This window comes from Dermacentor silvarum, chromosome 1 (genome assembly GCF_013339745.2).
Source record: "Dermacentor silvarum isolate Dsil-2018 chromosome 1, BIME_Dsil_1.4, whole genome shotgun sequence".
NCBI lineage: Eukaryota > Metazoa > Arthropoda > Arachnida > Ixodida > Ixodidae > Dermacentor > Dermacentor silvarum.
Window position 1 is genome coordinate 108,598,907 of NC_051154.1, and position 22,291 is coordinate 108,621,197.

Here is a 22,291-nt window from a genome sequence, read left to right on the forward strand (position 1 = left end):
CGCACAATTCTCGATGACAAGGAGCATCCACACACGAATTTTGGGCTAGTGCTTTGTGATCATAATTACCTCTTGGATTCACGCGCACTGAGAGCCGTACTACACCAAAGCTGTCTATGGCTAGGATCCGGGACGCAGAAAAACTATCAACATCAGCTATTGCTCGAGCGTCGTCGTCTTTTTCGACAGCTGGCTCGTTGCGTCCCTCGGCGCAACCGCCCCTCGGCGCAACTGTGCAAATGAACGCGCTTGTGCCACTGCTCACACGTTCATCGTCGTCGTCTTCTACAGCTGGCTCCGTTGCCGCTCATCATTCCAGCGTAGAATTTCACTTCTCTTCTGTTGTCGTAATGGGGAGGCCGCATTTACAGGGGTATGAGGCATTGCTTAAGGGGGTATGAGCCATTCATTGTCTTACGTGACGAACAGATTTAATAACCGAGATGATATGCGAATGTGTGCACATACCTATCGTCATGATGACGACTGATCAGGACAATAAATATGTTCGTACCTTTGCTCAAAATTCTCTGTCACCTCTGCGTTGTGCACAGCTTCGCTGGTTATCCTCCTTCACAGAGTAGAATGGCTCATGAATTTTTGTTCAATGATTTTCGATTATAAGAGTTTTGTCGTTGGCTGGCCGGCTTTCGCTATTATGTAATTTATGTAGTGCTCGGTTATGTTCGCAGTGTTGTTTCGTCATTGCAAGGTATAATCTAACAACGTTTTGGTAGCGAGAGGGCGCACAATTTGTGTCTCCTGACGTTCGCTGTGTGATTTCGCGACACGGTTGCTGCGACGCTCTTGCCTGAGTGCACTCATGCCCTATGATGGACCTGCTCTCCTCACAGAACATTCGTTTTGTGATCAACTATTGACGGGCAGAACGAGATTTCGTAGTACTCGCAGCTGTGCCTCGCACACAGTTGCTTTCCCTTCTGATGCTTACTAACCGGTAACCGTTAACACTGAGGAGTATGAGTCAATAGCATGTCCGAGTACCTGCAGCATTTCCCCTTTCCCTCCTCCCTCTTTTTGCTTCTTGTTTGGCTAGGTCTCATGAGCAATACTATTCCTGGATACACAGTGGACTTGGAGAGGCCTGTGCTTCGGTCTGTGTACGTACATGCGTGGGGCACAGAGTCTCTCCGCTTAGACTTGTGGTAAGCACATTGACGCATGTGGAGACACGCAGTTACCTTGGCGAGTGCGGTGTTGTTCGTATTGTGGTAGATTGCTGAATAATGGCGGTGTCTCACCAGTTATGACATATCTTATCGGAATGCTCAAATTTGACCGAGCAACTTGGTAATACAAAAAAATTACGCGGCACGAGTGTTGTTTCTGATCATCACATTGATGTGCAGTGGTCGAAGACGTTATCATGGACCCATGAGTCTGCCTCGTTATGCACTCACTAAGGATACACTAATGGCATATCTTCTTTAATTCCGTTTCAAAAGCACACTGCGGCATTGAATGCACTGAATAAGATGTACTGGAGAAAGTGTTTAAATCAATATCTCCAAAATTACAAAAAAAAAGGGTAAAAAAAAGAGGACAATGTGGTGATGCATTAAATTAAATAAAAGGTTTATCCGTGCATCTTAATACAGATAGCATTCTACCATTCTTTTTATCATGAACATAGTTTTTAAATAACACCACTGGCATATAGCCCAATGCTACTTAAGCTGGATTACTCTCAGACGTCGACACTGCTTTCACTGAAAATGAAAATCAATGTGTCACTAAAAAACAAATTTTGGCTAGTTAAATTTCCAACTAATTCCTTTACGTCACATATTGCATTTGCGAATTTTAGCGAATGACTTCGAAAGTCTAATCCACTTGAAACGAAATCTGGGGATGACACGAGTTTCGAGATACGCATTCGCAATGTTTTCGCCGAAATGCATTGCTGTGCCAGTAACTTTTGAGCTTCAGTGCATAAAAGGTGTTTTGTTAAGTTTGACTGCACTTATCTCAAAACTTATGCTCGTTTAAAAATTCGTTGCAAGTGGACGTGCACATTTTTATTTTAAAGTCAACAGAGGTCGCTTGTAGACACCCTACACCTGCTACGGTGTGAGTGAACTATCTCTCTCTTTGCCTTCTCCTTTCCTCTTTTAATCCCTCATCCCCTCTCCCTCATACAGGGTAGCAAACCAGATGTTCGTCTGGTTAACCTCCCTGCCTTGTTTCTAGCAACACTATACATAGTACTCTTTTTTTTTATGTGCATGTGTAAGACATAAAACCTGATACATTTAGTCTTCTTTTCAGATTATGCTTCTTGGTTCTTATATGAGTGAGGTTTTGGTATTCAACTCTTCTGTTCAGTTCTACTAGTGTATCGTATTGTGTACTGTTTTTGTAGTGTATCGTATTTCTTTCTCTTGTGGGAAACAATACGTCGACCAAACCAGTAGGTGTGTAAATGAGCAGTTGAGAGAGGACAAAAACAAAACAAAAAAGCTGCCGCCTGATCGGTTTCTTGCCCTCCTTACCCAGGCATATGGTTGGTGGGCTTTATTTGACAAGACCATTATTGTTGGTCGATATAAAGAAGAGATCACCCAGTTGGATTGTTGAGGCAGAGCTTATCGACGCACTTGGTGAATTGTGCATTAGCAGGCCTAAGATAGCGCTGTCTCCTAAGGAGTTAGATTTCCTGTGTAAGCGGTGACAGGTTGTTCTGGCAGGTTGTCGCGGTTCATTAAATATGGTTCGTTAGTTGAATTCAATCGCACATGTTTCTCAGTGATTCCACGTGATCTATGTCTGCTATGGCGCATGTGGTATATAAGCGGTCTGGTTTTGAGAATAAACATTGTTGTTGCTAGTAGCGCTGTGTGTTGTCTTTTTACTTGTGCCTTCTTGTGTTATGTTTCGTGCTGGATCAAAAGTGTTCCCCATTCACAAGTTCAAGATATTTCAATCAACAGGCATTAATATTTCAAAAGAAGGTCTCGAATTTCTTATACTAATGACACGAATGTGAACAGCACTGCTCTACTTTTGCAGTTTTACACCTGGTAGGGACAGACGTAACCATACCCATTTTTACAAGTAACGTTTATTTTTGTTAATTCTATTGTGCAATTTATTATTCATCGTTCATTAATTCTTAGTGTTTTTCCTCTCCTCATAGTTATATTGTGTAAACATATTGTTTTTCTTCTCTTTCAACAAGCAGTCTGTTTGTGCCCCCTTGCTTGCTTTTCTTCTTCACACTTTTCTCTCTTTGCTCAGCACCTCTTGCTAGTTCTCCGAGCTTTTTTTTTTTTTCTTCACTTGTTTTTTTAACCGTCCAAACATGTTATTTTTGCTTATTTTCTCTATTTTGGCAACACTAAGCCCATCAGATGAACTCCACTTACACGGAACATTTTCTTTTTCTTTCTTTCCATCATTCTTGTTACCTTTTTTTTTCTCCTCTCCATGGGGCTGCTTTATGTTTCAGAACAGCCGAAGGTTCGAGAGCCTCCTGCTGCCATCTGCAGCCCCACACTTTTCAGCGTCTCTTTGCCCAGCCCTCACCTTGCCCTTTCTTGCCTGTGAGTCAAGGGGTCTGTATAAACCCTGCCAAGAAAAGCAGCTTTTGCCATGACAAAGACAAGTCCTCTTGTCAAAATGTTGGCTATGGGCTGAGGCTTCCCTTATTTGCCCACTGTTAGTTGATACACAAGTCTGCATCTTTCTGTGACACCTTTGTCATGCTTTAATCATCTTGGGGCATGTAAATATGATGGAGTCGTACATTCCTCCCTTTAATGGACAGCAGAGAGACTTGCAAAGTGATCCAACAAAACAACTTTATTTCTCCAAAAAAAGGCATAAAAAAAAGAATACGTCACTCTTTGGTCTCTTACCCAACGCACGAAAGCGAGCCATAATATCGTACATTGGGCATAGTGTGTGCTTAAGCAAGGAATGTTGTGTGCTACAAGTAAACGAGATACTTGCAATCACTTTAGTCAGAAATGTACAATGATCACTGAGTGGCAATGGGGCAGCCCATAAAAATATTTTCTTCTTTTTGTAATGGCTTTTGAATGCCCTGTAATACTTCAGTAGTGTTGATCATGGGCACCAGTAAAGCCCACGTTCGTGTTCAGGGATGCTTAAAGTGCAAAAAATAGCTACACAAAGCTTTGTTACAAGGGCCCTGTTTTCATGCTATTTGGCATGAAAACAAACAGTAGCAAACTTGTGATGGCATCTCGAACACAGTGGGTGTTTCGCCAAATGCTTTTGGTTTTTACAATCTATAAAATTCAATCTTGTCACGCATGCTGAGAGGCTAAGGTGCTCACGACCATCTTAATGCTATATGGAACGTGAATATTAAACGGCAATTTGGAGGCTGTCATGGTGTCCTCTGGCATTGGCACCCCACAAGACTCGTCACATAAAACCAACCAATCTGGATATTTAAATCATCTTGCCTTGTGTTACAAAACTGGCATTGACGTCAATTTCAGCTACAATATACGCGTCAGTAGAGACCAACCATAGTGCATGCTTCCTGCATTATGCAGCGTTCAGAAATAGAGATCGCACTACTAAATTGATCAGGCTCACTCACTGCCCATTATTTACTTATCGGCATGGATCTCTTTATTTACTCACACAGAATACTGATGCCAGTGCACATAGGAATGTTCAAATAGAGACAATTGGTACACTTTCATCCACCAGCAGGAGTGCTTTTCCACAAATTTAGTGAAGCTATGTTACAATGTATTACAGGTCATGATTTTGTTCTTACTTGTATTTGTTGTCAGAATATCATAGTTCAATTCTCGAAACACTACATTTGCAACTTGGGCAATGGCATATTTAGTCTCGGAAAGAGCAGACGAAAATGAAAAAGCCTCACACATTCTTCAGAAAGGAAGTCATAACATCCTTAAGGCATGATGAAGAATCTATGTGAAAACAAGCACTGCTGTGGAGCTCTTTGATTCAAACGTTCACTTCTTAACTTTTGAGTATGTGTATGCTGTTAAACAAAATAAGGTGGAGAAAAATGTGTCAGCTCTATGACTGGCCCAGTCTCATGTGCCTCTCTGCATTCTTTCTTTGCGAGATGTTTAGTGTGTCTTCAAGCAAAGGTAACATGTCAAGCTTGAATAGCTCAAGTGCACATATAAAAGCCTTTAAAAGCTTACATGTGCAAAAACACTGGCACCATACAATTTACATAGTAAATATATATGTTTGTGTTTTGAAAATAATAGTTTAGACACCTGCGGTTGAAGATAAATGCCTTAGTCACGGCAGCTTTAGAACATGCTGGCGTCTACTCACATTTGCACCTAAGCAGACGCAGCCCACTTCATTCCCAGCATCAAGTGACTCTCATACACAGCTCAGATAAACTTTACAATCACATATTGTCCTTCGGTTCTAAAAACATACATTTCGCTGCTCTAGCAGCACTCTATAGCTACTATATAGCAGAACATCTTGTGCGTCGTAAACATATGTTTGCGTTTTGTTCTCCAACGCTTATGCTCTCGCTTCTTTCCCTTACCAAAATGGCGCATAGACACAGAAGCCATGAGCAGTTGTGCTCACGTTAACATTGGCACTTGACACCAAGATTATTTCTAATGATGCGGGTAATACTGCACAAAAATGATTTTTTGGTAAGCGTACTTCCGAACCAGGAAATGCGGACTTTCAGATAGCCAACGTTTACAGCGAAAAGCTCGTATATATACAATCTTGCAAAGCCACCATGCGCTCATCCACGATAACGCCGTGCTCATTTCTTGGGTGGCGGCACGTTCTGGGCGAAGGATCCGATGAGGTTGCCCGCGGGGTTGTAGTTGGCCACAACGATCAGTTTGCCGGTAGCTGTGCGAGCGCGGGCTGTGCCCAGCTCTGTGCTGGCCTTCCAGACGACTTGTGTGAAATGACCAGAGCCAAGGCTGCGCGGCTCGCAGCCGAACTGGTGCTGCTTGATCTCGCTGTACCACGAATCGACCGCTTCTTGCCCTGCGAACACAGCAGCGAGTCTGGCGGTTAAGCGCGCATCGCCTGCTGACGCAGTGACCAGCGTCTTCAGAGGAAGCTTTCGGCTTTAGCTCTGGGTCAACTCTGATTTCCCTATTAAAGTACATGTAAAACACAGAAATGTTCTGCTTGGACAACTGCTGCACCGATTTGAATGAAATTTGTTGCCTGTAAAAGAATTTTACATTCTAGCAACTCTGAAAAGCTGGATTTTGATTAATTACGATGAATTTGACAAAAAGTGCCAAGACTTGGCAAGTTAAAAAATAAATTAGAAGCACGAAGTTCACAAATCTCAAACTCTGCGATACGGCATTTCTGCAAACTGAATTTGTTAGAGCATCTTAAATAGAACAACTTGATATCTAAATTTACAACTTACGTGAAGTTTCTACACAATTTTTACGATGGTTGTGCAAAAGTCCTACTCGCAAATTAGCGGTATATTTCAGAGCGATGTATTGTACATATATTTATTCCGCTTTGGGCATATTATAGTTGTAGTTTACTGAATTGTGATATCGTTAGAGACTCCGTGTCGCAGAAAATTTGGTGTCGGCGCCGGCGTCCCGTGAGCGAAAATTCCCGTGTATTCCGGCATATGTGGTAACTCCCGTATATGTTTACTTATATGTATATGTCAAGCCTTGTAATATGGCATGCAGTATATGCGGGTTACAGTAAACCCTCGTTAACTCGAACTCTGATATCTCGAATTATCGGATAAATCGAATGTTTTCCCTGGCACGGTGTCAACTCCATGGGTTTTTCACCCCTTATCTCGAAAACGCCACTACGCCAAACTCCGGATATCTCGAAACCTAGACTGCGAAAATGATGAAAAAACAAGACAGTAGCGAAACGTTTTTGTACTTTTTTTTTTTTTTTTTTTGCACAGATGTATCACCAAAAAGTGAAACCAGGCCGGTATTTTGTAGCGATGCCTTTTCCTATGCTAATGCCTTTTCGTGCTTTTCGCGCTTGATCAGCGGTCAGAGCGACGGTCCGCTCACGTTATCGTACGTTATCAACCGGATCAACCGGCCGTGAGCGTTGATGACTAGTATAGAATAAAGCATAACGCATCGCTACAAAATACCAGCCCAGGCCTGCAATTTTGTCCCAATGCCTTTTGCTTGATTCTACTTCACCCTCATCTATACAGTTCTCGGACAGCTGATCCCATTGATTACGCGGGCGCAGCGTCGCTACGACCGCTGACGCGCGCGCGACGAGTGCGAGAAAGAGTAGCGTCGGAAAATGAATCGCTAAAATATTGCAGCCATGGCGATGCTACACCCCGCCACGGTGATTTCCCATCAATGTGGCAACGAAGTCGGCGGTTACCGGCGCCAAATTGGAAAGGCGCCATGTTGGCTTTACGCGGTGGTTATGCTTATATTTTCGTGAATTCGACTATCTCGAAACTCCGCTTATATCGAAAGTTCTTCCAGTTTTTACTTCCGGGAGTTAACGGGGTATTACTTTGTATTGCCACGCCATTCTATCACTAAAGTTGCTCATACCTTGTCTTACATTCTTGACAAAGTTATTCCTCGGAATTTGGAGAATGAAAGCCCGCAAACAAATGTCATGAAACAAAAGACCGACAGCGCGCATGCCTTTTATGTTAAATCTTCTCAGACTGAAATTTGAAAAGTGCGAAACAATAACAGAAACCTGAAAATGATGATTTTTTTTTTTTTTTTTTTTTTTTTGCGTGGCTGTGCACTACCTCCGGGACCGGCCCACGCAAGAGGCCGCGTTTGTACCAGAAAGCTCGCCTTCGTGCATAGCGTTCTCCGCCAGCGTCTCCCGGTAAACATTACGGTTACATAAGCTGTAGTTGCCGGGAAGCGTGCGAAACAGTCAAGGATCTTTGAATGCTATCGCGTTTCATCCATTTTTTATTTTTGCGTTACGCAGTTGTAAACTTGATACGTAAAGCCCATACTGTAGTTTTATTTTAAAGTTCTGCAACTTAAATTTTTTAAGAAAAGCATTAGTAGCATAAATTGGAAAATCACTTTTACAGTTACTAGATATGAACTGTTCCGTTTATATGCAACAAACCTCGTCAAACTCGATGCAGTAGCTGCCGAGAAAAACGATTTCTGCGTTCCCATGTATTAACTAGGAGCTCCCGAGCTAAAGCTTCCTCGCATCTATAGCTCACATTACCTGAGGAAACATTCTGACAACGATTCCAGAACCATTCCCCAAAGGGTAAAAGCTCTTCCGGCCCAACCTTGGTGAAACGAATGGTGACCGGCCAAGGATTGTTTGGGCCAAGTTTATTGGCAATGTAGCTTGGGTCGAGCACGAGCATTTACATTGGCTTAAGTCGGCCAGGTGCCGACGTTGCGCTTTGCATGGCCCGAGACAAATTCTTGGATGGCTAGCTTCGATCAGCCCGAAACCAAAGAGATTAATGCTTTTGGGGCAGAGCCAGACCTTTCATTATGATAGGCATCCAATCTTAAAGCGAATTGTCACGCACACCGCATCATACATACATTTACTCACTTCTCGCGCGGTGCTTCTGCTGCGAATCGCTGCCTTTATCTCCGACCTCCACGAAATCTCACCATGAGCTCCCCGGCTAACTCCGTGAGAAGAACCGATACGGCATACATATATGTATGTTGCTCGTAAAACGTAGCCGAGTGTATAAACTGTAAATTCCCTATTTCTTGAAGAGCAGCAATTTCCTGGCGGTGCGATGTCACGAATCAAATTTGTGACGTCGGTTCGTCGGTTTGGAATAATTACGCAAGTTATTGTGTGCGCTTTAGCTGCGCAGCTAGTAGCGTGCGTCTATAAGTATGTCATAAAACATATTACCCTCGTGCGAAAACTAAAATTTTTAGCTATAATCGTGTACCGCAACGACCTCATTGCGTTGGGTGTATAGAACTTTCCAACGAGAGCTCTCTTGGCATCCTGTACTATTCTAATGCATTCTGGACTGCTGTAATCACGCGTGAGCCCCCCACAAAAGCACTGCAGAAGCTGCAGCGCGTGCCTTCGTGCTCGAGTGCAACAGTCCAGAGATGATTCCAACTTCGCAATCCGGCTTGTCTGTTAGGACATTGGGAAATGTTTTTACAGCGTTCTTGGAGCGCGTGGTTGGCCACCAAACGTGGCCCGCCCAACACATATGACTGGCCAACTGTTTCCCAGCGTTTTGCCAATCGTCGACCATCGGCCAGAATACCGCTTGGGTCTCTCTCATTTGTGTCCGGGCCAAGACGGGCGCGAAAGGAAGTATTGCGCATACGTATTGCGCGGGCGGGCTGGAATAAAGCCGGACTTCACATGGACAGTGGTGCTAAGATTATTTTCATTGCGTTGCATTTGCTACTGGTGATGGTTTACTACTGTTTGAACAGAGTCGAGAAACGATGTGTATATGTACAAGTATTTATCCACATTTAACGCAAGAAGCATCAGTGGCAAAACAAAGTGACAGAAACATAATTGCACCGCTCGAAAACGACTGCCGTTGCATTTGGTATTTCACACCATAACCCCACTTACGCTCTTTTGTATTTCCTTTGCGTCCTTTCGTTCACCCGGCCGATAGCGTCCCCTAACTTGGGTTCGCCTATTTCTAAAGCTTCCCAATTCGTGATGTAGTGGGTGCAACACGTTGGCAGTAGCTGCGCAAGAATTCTATACTATGACGGAAGACGCACGATGAATAAAGTGAGCAAATTATGTTTCGCCCCATCGTGGTCGCGGACGCGTTTGCATTTAGCAGCGTTGCACAGGTACTAGTACGTTGGGCGCGCCACATCATGTGCGCGCATATGTTCCTGACGTCATATTACTGTACAATGTGCGCAGGTGCAACGTGCTACCGCAGTAACTGTTAATCCGTTATGTGTTTCGGTGTTTCAGAGAACACCAAAAACATATAACGCTGAAGAGAATTGCTGAATAAAAGCTTCAGAGAATTGCTGAACATAGAACATTACGTATAATCTGTTTGCCTCCTTCAGGGAAATTTTGCCGTGAGAAACATGTTACGCAGCTTCAAGTTCAGCAGACACTTAGCATGGCAATTCGAGCGAAATGTTTTCACTGATATGTTCTGCTCCAAGCCGTGTTTCTTTTTTACTTTTTTGTCGCGGCAGTATAAATAAACAAGGGGTGTTAAAAAGCTAAATGCTGCACAAGGGAAAATGTTTTGTTCCCAACGAAAGTGACTGCATGCGCACCTGTCACCTCCTTGGTGGGGTCCGATGACCAAGCCATGTAAATGTTCTCGCCGTACTTGTTGTTCGGACGATGACAAAATGTGTCCTTCTTGGCGAGCGTATCAGCCCATTCTTGTGCGTAGCGGCAAAGCTGCAAAAAGAAAGCAGGGGGGTGAAATTACTCCTTGTGTGTTCCGGGCGTGGCATCGAAATGCAGGTATCATTTACTTTGCGATGAATCAATACATGTCACCCTCGTCATAAATTTGCCTTCTCGTTGGGCTTCCTTGGTGCTTCGAGGAATGCTTCGCTCCATCACTTACTTTGCAGAAGTAAGTCTTCAACGCTAGCACCTTTCGAGATACCAAATGACATACAGGACATGATATTTTAAAATTTAATTTAAGTGTTCACCATACATAACGCTTGTGAAAGTAATAATTTTCGTATAGCGTAATCATTTAACCCTTATTTAACCGGTTGTACACTGAGGTCCACACTGGAATAAGTGCGATACCTTTCAATTAATATATTTCGGAGGAAAATTTTGAAAGGGACTCATTAAAAGCGGACATGATCATACACAGAGAACAATCTTTACTTTGTCCATTCCCCTCAACACAACGTTTCCTCTAGCTGGCGCAACACTGATAGCAATGTCCTGCCTATTACACCTTTCTTCATATGGACACTCCAGGCAAATTTTCATCGTCGCCGTGATGTTCCGTGTAAACTCTAAGTGCGATAAAATCCTATCGTGCCCTGCAAGCGGAAGCGTGCGAAGGTGTGCCGGAAACGATGATGGCTTGATGCGCGCTTAATGCTGGAGGTCACGTGATGAAGCGCGCGGTTCCGGACAGGGGAGTTAGTAACAGAGCGCGCGTCTCCTTATCTACAGTCCGGCCGTGCGCCGCCCGCACCCTGTCTTGGAGGTAATCTTCGGCGGGTGCAAAGCCGGGGTGAGCCGAGATAGCTGGCGGCTGCATGTGCGCTGTCTTCGCGCGCGCCTAGTGCTGAAGGTCGCGTAATCTCAAGTTTCGGAGACGCGTTGAAGGGAGAGGCAGCAGAAGCGTTCGCTCTCCTCAGTTTGCGCTCATCATCACGCCAGCGTTGTGACAGCGTGGGTTCGCGGTCATCGAGCGAGATCGGTTCATGCTGGCCTGTGCGCGCGTGACACCATGCATGCTAATGTAATGAATGAGCGAATGTTTACTGTCAGTATACGGCCGATGAAACTACGAACCTTAATTCGTTAATTTGTATAACACTTTGCTATCGCTATCAACGCTTCGCCTTCCGGGCGAAACTGCGACTTTTTTTTTTTCTCCGCGCGGCTCTGGTGGTAACCCTTCAAGGTTGGCATCGGGCAAAGGTGCCGGAGATCGACAAAGGAGAGGTGACACGGCATGCGTGTGCGAGGCTTCGCTCGGGAGTTAATCATGGTCATGAACAATCGGTCGATGGCTGGTGTCTATGTACTGTCGCACTGGCTATGACGTCATCGACAGCGGCAGAGAAGAAAGGGCCTCAAAAGTTGCATTATCTATTATGAGACCTTGTCAGCTCCCTGCTACATGCAGCGAAATAATATTCGGCTCCCATGTTCACATCAGCATTGTCTACAGATCGCTAACGTGTTGTTACCGTGTTCAATAAACGCTGCAGTGCCCCTTTAAATTACAACTGAATGTGCGGCGTAAAGTGGATTTTCTGAGCATTCGATGTCAAGTGCTCATAAAGAAAAAATAAATACATTCAAATTAGGGCACTTACTGTAATTAACTGCATGAGGCCTGTAAGAAAAAAAAGTCACAGTTTCGCCCGAAAGGCGAAGCATTGATTGCGATAGCAAATTAGTAGAGAGCTATACAAAGCAAGGATAGTAGTTTAATGGGTCGTATAAAGTTGTAAACATTCGCTTACTAACTAAATTAGACAAGCCCGGTGTCACGCGCGAACAGGTAAACATGAGCACATCTCGCTCGATGACCGCGGAAACTCGCTGCGAGAACGCCGGAGTGAGAAAGCGCTACAGCAGCAGCGGTCAAATTCACCTTCGCGCTGTCTCTCGTCTCGCTTCAACGCGAACTAAACGTAGAAAGCACAGTGCGTACGAAGCTACCGGCACTCGGCGCATGCACTTTGTCCCCATCGCAGATCGCTTTGAAGATGAGGCCCGCGCGGGCGCACACTTCGCCCGCATTGCAGGTCGCTTTCAAGATACGGCGCCTGAGCGGCAGCGCTATGAGCAGCAGCCGACGGGGCAGAACGCACCCCCCCTCCCTCTTCATCTCCGTCGCCTCTCCCCCGTGCCTCACGCGCGAAATAAGAACGCGTGCTTCCGGCTTGCCCGCGATTGCCGGCTCACCCTCGTACGCTTTCACTCGCACACACAGCGTACGGCGCGTGGCGACGATTTTATCGCCGTTGGACTTTAAACGGAACCTCACGGCGACGACGACGGCAGAAATGCGCTTGGAGGGTCCATATAATCGCTATCGCAATAAAAGCAACTAATATTCACTGGCATAGCAGATGTTTGGGCAGTAAGTCAACAATATATAGTGAACCTAGAGCCATTGCGCACATATGTAACCTTCACGTAAACTCATGTAATGTCCATTTAGCACTCTTGATGTGTAAATAAATAAAAGATAACCGTTAATGTTGGCCAACATGTGACAATTCAGCTGTTTCGCTCTGAAGTTCCTTATGGAGATAACCTCTTTACTATTATTCTGCGCTCTACTTTCAGTATGATGTTTGCGAAATTATCCTATATATTTAGCGCGGATAAACAACCATTTTAACATTGGCGTCATCGATAGAGTGGCAGGTAGTGTATTCAGACAAGACAGGGTATAGGCAGTACCGATGCCCTCCACCTAGCTGACAGTCACTTCCGGCGCCACTGCTAAAGACCGATATAATGATAGGTAACATTTTTTTGCACAGGTCTACACATTTTAGCTACATTCATGCTAAGCGTCACCTTATCACACTGCACGGAGCTACCTTAGTCCAAGGATATATTGGAGGAAGATAGCTGCTGTGCGCGGTATAGAAAGCTGCATTAGCTTGATCAGAATGTAGCTCCTCGAACCACGACTGAATTAACTTGCTCGTGAACGACGACACAAAGTGGTAGGCACATATGTCACGCATTGTGTATTTCACGGGCATGCGAGGCGTTTTCGTTCAAGCTCCGCTCACCGCGGGTATAACCTTACCTCATCGCTGTGCTTGAGCGCCGGGACACCGTGGATGGCCCTGTAGTGGTTGTGCCACTTGAGGCTGTCTTGTCGGAACTCTTTGTCACTTAGAGGCTTGGCCGGGGCCTTCCGGTCGCTTATGGGCTTGACCACTGCCTGTCGGTCATTGGGCAGCTCCTCGACGGTTGCCCTGTTCTTGTCTTTCTTGCCGCTCAGGAAGCCGAAGATACCTTTTTTGGGCTTTTCGTGAACTTGGGGGCCGCCGTCGTCGGTGACAACATCCTCGATCACCTCCTCGGTACCGTCCGCGTGCTGCTTGATTGTGCGCTTCACCACGGTCCTTTTCACTTGGCAGCCCGTCTCGAAGATGTCGTTCGGGTATCCCGACGATGTCTCGGAGACCTGCACGATGCGCTGAGTCCTGGTGGTGGTGGTGACCACGCCCTGTTGACACAAAGCACACACCGCAACGCCGACAATAGATATTGTGATGCAAGATGGAGAAGTTTGGCAAGATAGACAAGATACTAATTAGTGTTTGATTCGCAAGATGTAGAACACGGAAGCATGCGTGTTGGGGCGTGCTAAACCACAATAGAACAGCGAGTAGTTTTGGTCCAGTGAACTGTGGCCGAATTTCGGTTGTGCCGAGAAGTCAACTAAACGCTATACTTTGAAGGATGACTTGAGCCTGCAGCTGCGCGCCATATAAAATTATTGGGAGAGAATGTGCGGAGTGTTCCGAGATTTTCGTTCATTTCGCTTACGTGACTTGACACTACAGTGGCTGCAGTTCGCGCAGATCACGTACACTGCACCTTTTTTTTTTTACTGAGATTGTACAAAAATATTTTAGTTAATACGAAGATAACATTCGCTGCATTAACGGTCTGGGCCTGCGCGCGGAATATCTGAGGACATACTGGCCACTAGCCAGGAAGTTATTTTACCACATGGTATCCGTATACACACACAGCTTCTTCCGTGCTTCAGAATGTTAAGCAAAATTTTTAAACGTTAAGTGTGAAATCAGGCTGGCAATTTTGTACGCGCGTGTAAAAATACAGCGCGCAACAAAACGCAATGCCAAGCGATTACATTACCATTAAGTTCGGATATCGCTGGTCAGCAAATGAGTTGCGACCGCGCCATCTCCGCTATTCACAGTCTGCACTTGAGCATCAGTGCAACGTCCAGACAGAAAAAAAAAAAGAAAACCGAAAAAGAAAGAAAATGCGTACAGTAAGGTTATAATAGAAATTGTGCAGCTTGCACACACTGCAAGAACTTGAGCTCGTGAATGTGCATTTCGACGGATTCCCAGTCACGCACTGTCCTGTTTGCAAGTGGTAGAGCGGACGAATTGGCGAACCGTGCCCCCAAGCACGAATAACAGACGATTGCAGGGCTCCCTTCACGACATTAAGAAAATATTACGAAAACTCTCTGCGAGTGTAGAAACCTTGTTTCACCGATTTAGCCTTGGTGCAGTCCATACACTAATCGCTTTCTTTTGGAATTTATCGCGCAAGTTTCACACTGTGTTGGTGTGGTGCGGCAGACAATTAGACGTAGACCACGTGTTGCTGTGCGGTCCCGTTTACGCCTAGCAAATGTGGCCGCTATGCTTACAAAACTGAGGGCGTTGTGCAACAATTCGTCACTTTGGACAATACATGGACAGGGCCAGTTACAGGTCTTGTACACACGCCTTGATCGCCGTGAAATATAATTCTTTATGAGTACACATATAAAGTATAATTGAAATGTATATACGCCGCCAATCGCGCTTGTAGCTGCTTAGATTTTTTTTTCTTCGATTGTCAGTTTAAGCCTTTCTCTTTTCTTTTCACTCGACATCTTGTTGAAATGCATGGCATGGCATGCAAATTTGTAGGATACACACGCACACGTCGCAAAAGAAAAGCGGACAATGGCACAGACGCCGGTCCCTTGTCTGCTTTTTTTTTTTTTTTTTTAGCGAGTGTGTTTGCGCTTGCCAAGTATGCGCCAACTACAGGCCCACAGCAAGTCCTTCTAAGTTAGTGTTCGCGCTCGCTAAGGAGTTCTCAAGTCTCCTCGGTTTCCATAATATATATATATATATATATATATATATATATATATATATATAGAGTTCCGGGGTTTCACGTGCCAAAAACACGATCTGGTAATGAGGCACGCCGTAGTGAGGGACACCGGATAAATTTTGACCGCTTGGGGTTCTTTACGCGTGCACCCACTGCACGGTGCTAGGGCGTTTTTGCATTTCGCGCCCATCGAAACGCGGTCGCCGTGGCCGGGATTTGGTGCCGCGATATTGTGCTTAGGAGCGCAACGCCACAGTCACTACGCCACCCCGGCGCATCTTCGGGTGAGATAGCTTTGATAGGTATGTATGTGTGTTGAACTAAGCGACAACATGCTTTCACAGGACTTTAGAGGGTGAAAAAAAAAATGGAAAAGAAAGTGAGAAGCGTTAACAGCAGCGACTGTCGGAAGCGCAAAATTAAATGAAACGAAACAAGACTCACCCCATCTACGCGAGTCACTGTCTGCTGGAATGAGTGGTTGCCAGAAGACATCTCTGTGTAGGAATAGAACAAAAGGCACATCTCAATATAAAATGGAAAGACGCGTTACGCCAACGATTTCCGTTAAAGAAATGCAAATTACGTCACCCACCGTCCTGCAGAAAACTTGATGTTCACTCGTACAAAACTGTCGCCGCTCGCCTAAAGTCGTCTAGCGAGAGATCACTTTCAAAAGTTGGCTTTTTCGCGTAGCCGGATGCTCGAAATTTTGCCGGCAGCGTTCATCGTAAAGACGACCATTATGCGTTAGACACGTTTATTACTGCATTACAAGCAATTTTAAGTGCCGCAAGGACATATCGCATGTATTAGCACGCATTACCGGCACACGTATTGGCCATTAAAACGACTTAATGGTTCAGGCACGCGGCGTCACAGGAAAGCGACATCGCTGTTTATGAAAATGATTGAGTATATATATATATATATATATATATATATATATATAGAACGATGAATCGGCCTCGTATACTCACTTGGAGTCTGCTCTTCTCTACAGCGGCGCCGCGACTAAGCTGGTCGTTGCTTTGCGGGTACCGTGCTGTCAAGTGTCCCGTGAGCTTATGTGTCCGAGGTGCGATTCGGAATGTTTTATATGGCTCTCTTATCGCGACTGAAGCCGTCTTTGTACTGCGGCATTGCCGCCTTTCGTCAGCCGTTACGACCGTCTACAGAAACATCGGCGGCATGCTAGCTTGATACGGACACAAGCCGGAGTTGGAAACCTATTGTCATTTTATCTTGTCGCGTTTCGGCCGCTGTTATAAATGTGCTGCGCTAAAACATTTGGCACTCGCTTGCAGTGTCCACTGCGTTCACTGCGGTATATGCTCACTTCTAAAAACGGAGATGCAGGTCAAAATATCTCATATCTCTGAAAAGTGTGCCGTGTCTGGATTCGTCTTGAGCATTATATTAGGACGAAACTATATTAATCAAACCGCACGTGGTTTAATGGAAGCGTACTACATACGAAAGAAAAACTATAGCTGTATCAGTGATGCATCGCTTCTGTTATATAAATCGGAGACGAGATTGTACGACCGCTGGTTGTCTCGAGTTATGTGATTAGACTGTACATGCGTGTATTTGCGTATTTATTTGTAGGTCTGCACCCTAAATAAACCAGTTTGAAGTGCGGTCCGTGTCGTCGTCTGTGTCTATTTTTTGCGCGTCTTATTTGCGGCAATTATATCTTTCAGCTAACACCAGCTAGACCAAATAGCAGTTCTCTTGAAGCTATATTGGGACAATTAAAAAAATCATTTCTACATATAGGCTCACTCAAACGCCGTCACACACACACACACACACACACACACACACACACACACACACACACACACACACACACACACACACACACACACACACACACACACACACACACACACACACACACACACACACACACACACGTGTGTGTGTGTGTGTGAAGAAAGGGAACCGAGGAGTCCGAGTTTTATTAATCATACCATAAGAAGCCAACAAACAATGACACCAAGGACAGCATAGGGGAAATTACTTGTACTTACTAATTGAATTAAAGAAATGATAAATTAATGGAAATGAAAACGGATGAAAAAAAGTTGCAGTGGCTTAGCTCGGCTATGCCAGGATATACGTAGCGTTAGCAAAGGTTCAGCTGATTATTCTTAGCATTCCTGGTTGTCTAGATTGTCAAGGATTAGCTTGATTGTCATGCTTACTGCTGCTCCAATGACACACACGCGGTATACGTATTATGTGGCACATGTATATAGCCTTCTTCTGTTCATTCCTCCTACGCTCAACCGCTAATTGCCAGGCAACTACTTCGGGATCCGATGAGTCAAGCTTCTCCGTTCTTCTGCGCTGTTGAGCAGCATTTGCGCTCTCCTTCTCCATGGCTATACCACACTGGCAAACGCCAGTCAGAAGCGCAGCGGCTCCAGCGCAGTGTCAGACGGCGACTGCACAGCGAGCGCGCGCCGGCGCCAGTGCGTCTACCACGGCTACGACGTCACTCCTCTGGAATGCGCAGACCGGCGGTGGTGAGTCGCGCGCGGCGGCGGCGGAGTGCGAGGAACGGAACGACCACGTCTTCGCATTACGCGGGCGATGCTCTCACCATTGAGCTACCACGGAGCCGTTTTCCCATCCACTTTCTGGGGTATTTATGTTTTTACAACTAGAACTAACCCTAGGAGTGTTATATATATATATATATATATATATATATATATATATATATATATATATATATGTGTGCATGAGGTATAGAAAGACAATTGATACCTAACATGTTAGCACCTGATAAAGCAGCGTGCGTAATAAAAATGCGCATTTTCTTCCTTTTTTTTCTGTGCAACCAGGAGAAGAAAAAGCTCATCAAAAACATGCACGCAAAAACCAATTTGAGGAGATACTTCGGCCTCGTACGTGCTGTCACCTGTGGTCTGCCCTCGACCATAGATAAGCCTCGCATGAGGCCAGCTGAATAATTTATTTTACAATAAAGTTTTTTTCACTCACTCACTCACTCCCCTGCAAAGACGGTCATACTTCAGTACGGGTTACAACCCTTACATAACTGAATGAAGGGAGAGTGGAAAGATTTTAGGGGTAATAATGTATGTTAATATTTCGCATACTTCTTAGTCTCCCTGTAGATTTTACATCCGTACAGGCCATTTCGGCTCTCTACACGTTCTTTCTAGGGAAATCCACGTTCAACGTACCCACAGTTGTTCAATGTGCATAAATGCGTACTCCCTTAGTCCGACCCCACCTGAGTCGGTGACAGCCTAACTGTGCAGTGGCAAATACACCGCTGTCCAACTCAAGGAGCATGCGCCAACCAAATGCGCTCATTTCCGTGACATTACGGCGGAGTCAAGCGTCTTTCAATATTTCGAATGTCAAATTTTGGGCTTTACGTGCCAAAACCACAATCTGATTATGAGGCACGTCATAGTGGGGGCGTGCACCTAAATCTAAGAACACGAGGGGATAGAAAAGCGATTTCTTTCTTTCTTTCTTTTTTTTTTTTTTTTTTTTGGGGGGGGGGGGGGGGTCTTGTTCGGCCCGTCCTCTACGACGCACTCACCCGTTTTGTGGAAATTGTGTCCGCACAAATATCCTTCGCATCTCCTTTATGCGATCCCCGTTGAACATATTTACTGTTTTACAGAGCAAGAGGCAATGCCGAAGCGCTAAGCTTATGTATCACGATGGTTTACCAACCGCAGTGATCGCTGTGTTGAGCCACGCCATCGGCATTATACAGGACGCTAACGTAGGCTCAGCATAATACACATGAAATGCGTGATAACGATGTCGGTGGTTGACGATAATATTTTGTAACGCTTAGCGTTTAGGTGTTTCGGGGTTGCATTGGTTTGGCCCCACACGAGCACTCTTATGTTTCTGTTCCCACACCAAGCGATCCGATAGTGCGAAGATTTTCCAATTCACGCAGGAATTCCACGGGCGCCGCTGCTCTTTGTCGTGTGGAAACCCCCCAATGCAGTCAAAATACTTCAAAACACGTACATACAACGCGGCTGATAACGCATTTCGTATGTTTGCGCAGTCAGGAGAAATTTCTGCATACTGCAGTTACTGCCGCACCTAAAGGCTGCGCAGTGGTTCCTGACGACCTTGTATGAACTGGCATAGAAGGAAAATTTTTGGGAGAACGAGCTAAAACAGCCCCAAATCGTTCCGCAGCACGCGACGGCAACACATTCAAGCAGCACGAATGGTTTCCAGCAGAACGTATGGACACGGACAGAAAGGGACGTCGATCGTCCCTTTCTGTCCGTGTGGGTCGTCGTCCCTTTCTGTCCGTGTCCATATGTTCTGCTGGAATCCATTCGTGCTATGTGCAACCAACGATCTCAGGCAAACACTATTCTGACATTCAAGCAGCACCGCGCCGTCTCGCACAAGCTAGAGAGGAGGAGCGAGGAGGAAAGGTCCTTTCCTCCTCGCCAGATGAAAAGGTCTTTGTGCATGGAGCGAAGATGCGCGGAATGGCCACGCTTATTGTAACGTCGGCCTGTGATCTTTTTTTTTTCTTTCTTTTTTCTCGAAAGATGGCGGCCAAATCGGCCCATTGACCACTCTAGACAAATGTGATTCAGAATATAGAAAGGCGCAAAATTACAGACGTTGCCGAGGCCCTCTTGCACGAATTATGCGAAAAAGAGAACGCTTGCAGTAAATGTCTTGCTTTTACCTTTCCGAGGTACAACCACGAAGGAATTTGTGTACCGCACAATTCCGTGGTTTGCAAGTTCGAATACGAAGAAATATGGAGGGCCACTAAAAGGGCCTTAAGTGGCCCTGAAAGCTGCGTTAGCTGGCCGTGGCACGTGGGGCTGAAAGTAAACACGATCGACAAACAAGCCAAGGAGATGGAGAAGACGCACGTTCCGGTCATCAGATTGCCATTAAGTGGCACTTTGCAATTTTCTTTTCTGTCTTTTGCCTATGCGTAACTTATATGCTAGGCGCCCTGAGTGTATAAAAAGGAAAATTGTTGTGACCGCTCTGACGAGTAGTGCACGAAATGGATGTGTAACCGTAAACTTGAACTCTGCCACTCCCCCCCCCCCCCCCCCCCTTGTCTATAGTGGGTACTGCGACGTTAATTTGTTTGTATTGCTCCGAAGTTAAATCTCATGCTAAAACTTCCTTTCGAATTTGGTAGCTCTAGAGAAAAGGGGGGGTCCGACATTTAGCGGCAGAACAAAGGTATCATATGACTGAGATAACATCTTTCAGGCATGATTTCCTTAAGGTGTGGGCATGATATCGAGATAATCGTGTAAAGCATTATTTATTTATTTATTTATTTATTTATTTATTTATTTATTTATTTATTTATTTATTTATTTATTTGGCATTGTTTCTTGTAAAATGGCGATTGTATACGTCGTACTGTATACAGGGGGACCGGGCTTTTTCAAGCTGTTTCTAAGCAGAGACTCCCCCTTTCTCCTTTGCAGATGAAATAAAAATTAATTTCAATAGTGACTTTGTTCGCTTTCGCCTCAAGTGTACCTAAAATTAAACTAGGAGATTCGTCAGTATCAAGGTAAACGCAAAGAACCGCCTCATTGAAATGTTTAGTCAGGACATTTATACGCTGCTCAATTTACTACGTATAATTAAAATTAACCATCGCTTAAAGCGCAACAACGTATCGGTCCGATACCGCGTAACGTCGGCATTTCTCTCTTACCACTTCAACTGTTATGTTCTGAGCTGTGACGTCCTCTCACTTCCTCTCATATGAGCCGTGACGTGCTCTCAGACGAGTGACGTTTTTAGCTGTTGCCGTATCGGCCATCCGCGTGTAATGGGTAACGCTCGTACATTGCACGACGCTTATCGTCGCCTGCAATAGTGCTTATACAGCAAGATAGCGCGACGTCATTTCTTATAGCTGCGCCAGCGTGCGATTTCGTCGCGAAAGGGGTGTTACCCGTTCGTGGAACTATTGTGGCGCCAGATAATGAACACACGTCACGCGTTGTGGACAGACATTGAACAAAGCTAGCACTTTCGCTCTGGACAAACAACGCCAAGTTACGGGCGGAGTGTCACGGGTAGGTCACCGTGCAATACTGACAGCATGTCAGCCAACACCGAATTCAGGCAGCTTTAATGTTTATGAAAAAAAAAAAGAACACTGTCGTCCTCCCGAAAATAGCACCAAGCTGCCAAACATCATCGATTAATAATTCACTCTCACCCTCTCGTAACCTGCCAAACGTCTGGGCCTGGATTCACAAAAAGCTATTACGCTGGAACCGTTTGTACGAGCAAATGCCGGCCAATCCTGATTGCAAAGAGCACATACTAACGAAAAGCTTTGTGTTCACAAAACTTTTTGTTCGTAAGTGATGTTTCCCATCGCGGCCGGCCGCATTCGCTATATGTCCAGCGTCAGCATTGGCCGGCATTTGCTCTTGCAAACAGTTATAGCGTAATAACTTTTTTTGGGAATACGAACTTAGCAAATTTGCAAGTTTAGCAAGTAATGCTAAACGTTACCAATTGTTTCATGCCGCATACATTCTCATTGGGTACGGGTTGAACTTTGTGGAGAGGTAGCATTGTACCTCTTGGTAGCGTTAAATCTGCTTACGCTGCGATTAACTGTTTGGCATGTTTATCCCTGCACCTTAAAGGGATCCACCCTAGCGTCTCGAGACGCTAGAGTGGAGCGATTGCCGGCAAACAGGCATGCATGCATTTATTT

General features: G+C 45.2%; 1 protein-coding gene across 3 annotated transcripts in view; it reads right to left on the minus strand.

Annotated features, from left to right (window-relative positions):
* Positions 1–3,801: 3,801 nt before the first annotated feature.
* LOC119434682 (Golgi-associated plant pathogenesis-related protein 1) overlaps positions 3,802–22,291 on the minus strand; it is a 44,217-nt gene continuing 25,727 nt past the window's right edge. For 2 of the 3 annotated variants that reach the window (XM_037701773.2, XM_049672111.1), the window contains exons 2-5: positions 15,979–16,031; positions 13,463–13,888; positions 10,254–10,383; positions 3,802–6,012 (exon numbers count right to left, since the gene is read on the minus strand). In XM_037701773.2, the coding sequence (XP_037557701.1) occupies positions 5,780–6,012; positions 10,254–10,383; positions 13,463–13,888; positions 15,979–16,031 (842 nt within the window). In that variant the 3' untranslated portion in view covers positions 3,802–5,779. Of the gene's footprint in view, positions 6,013–10,253; positions 10,384–13,462; positions 13,889–15,978; positions 16,032–16,514; positions 16,627–22,291 lie in introns of those variants that run through there. The other variant, XM_037701779.2, reaches the window with a different exon arrangement.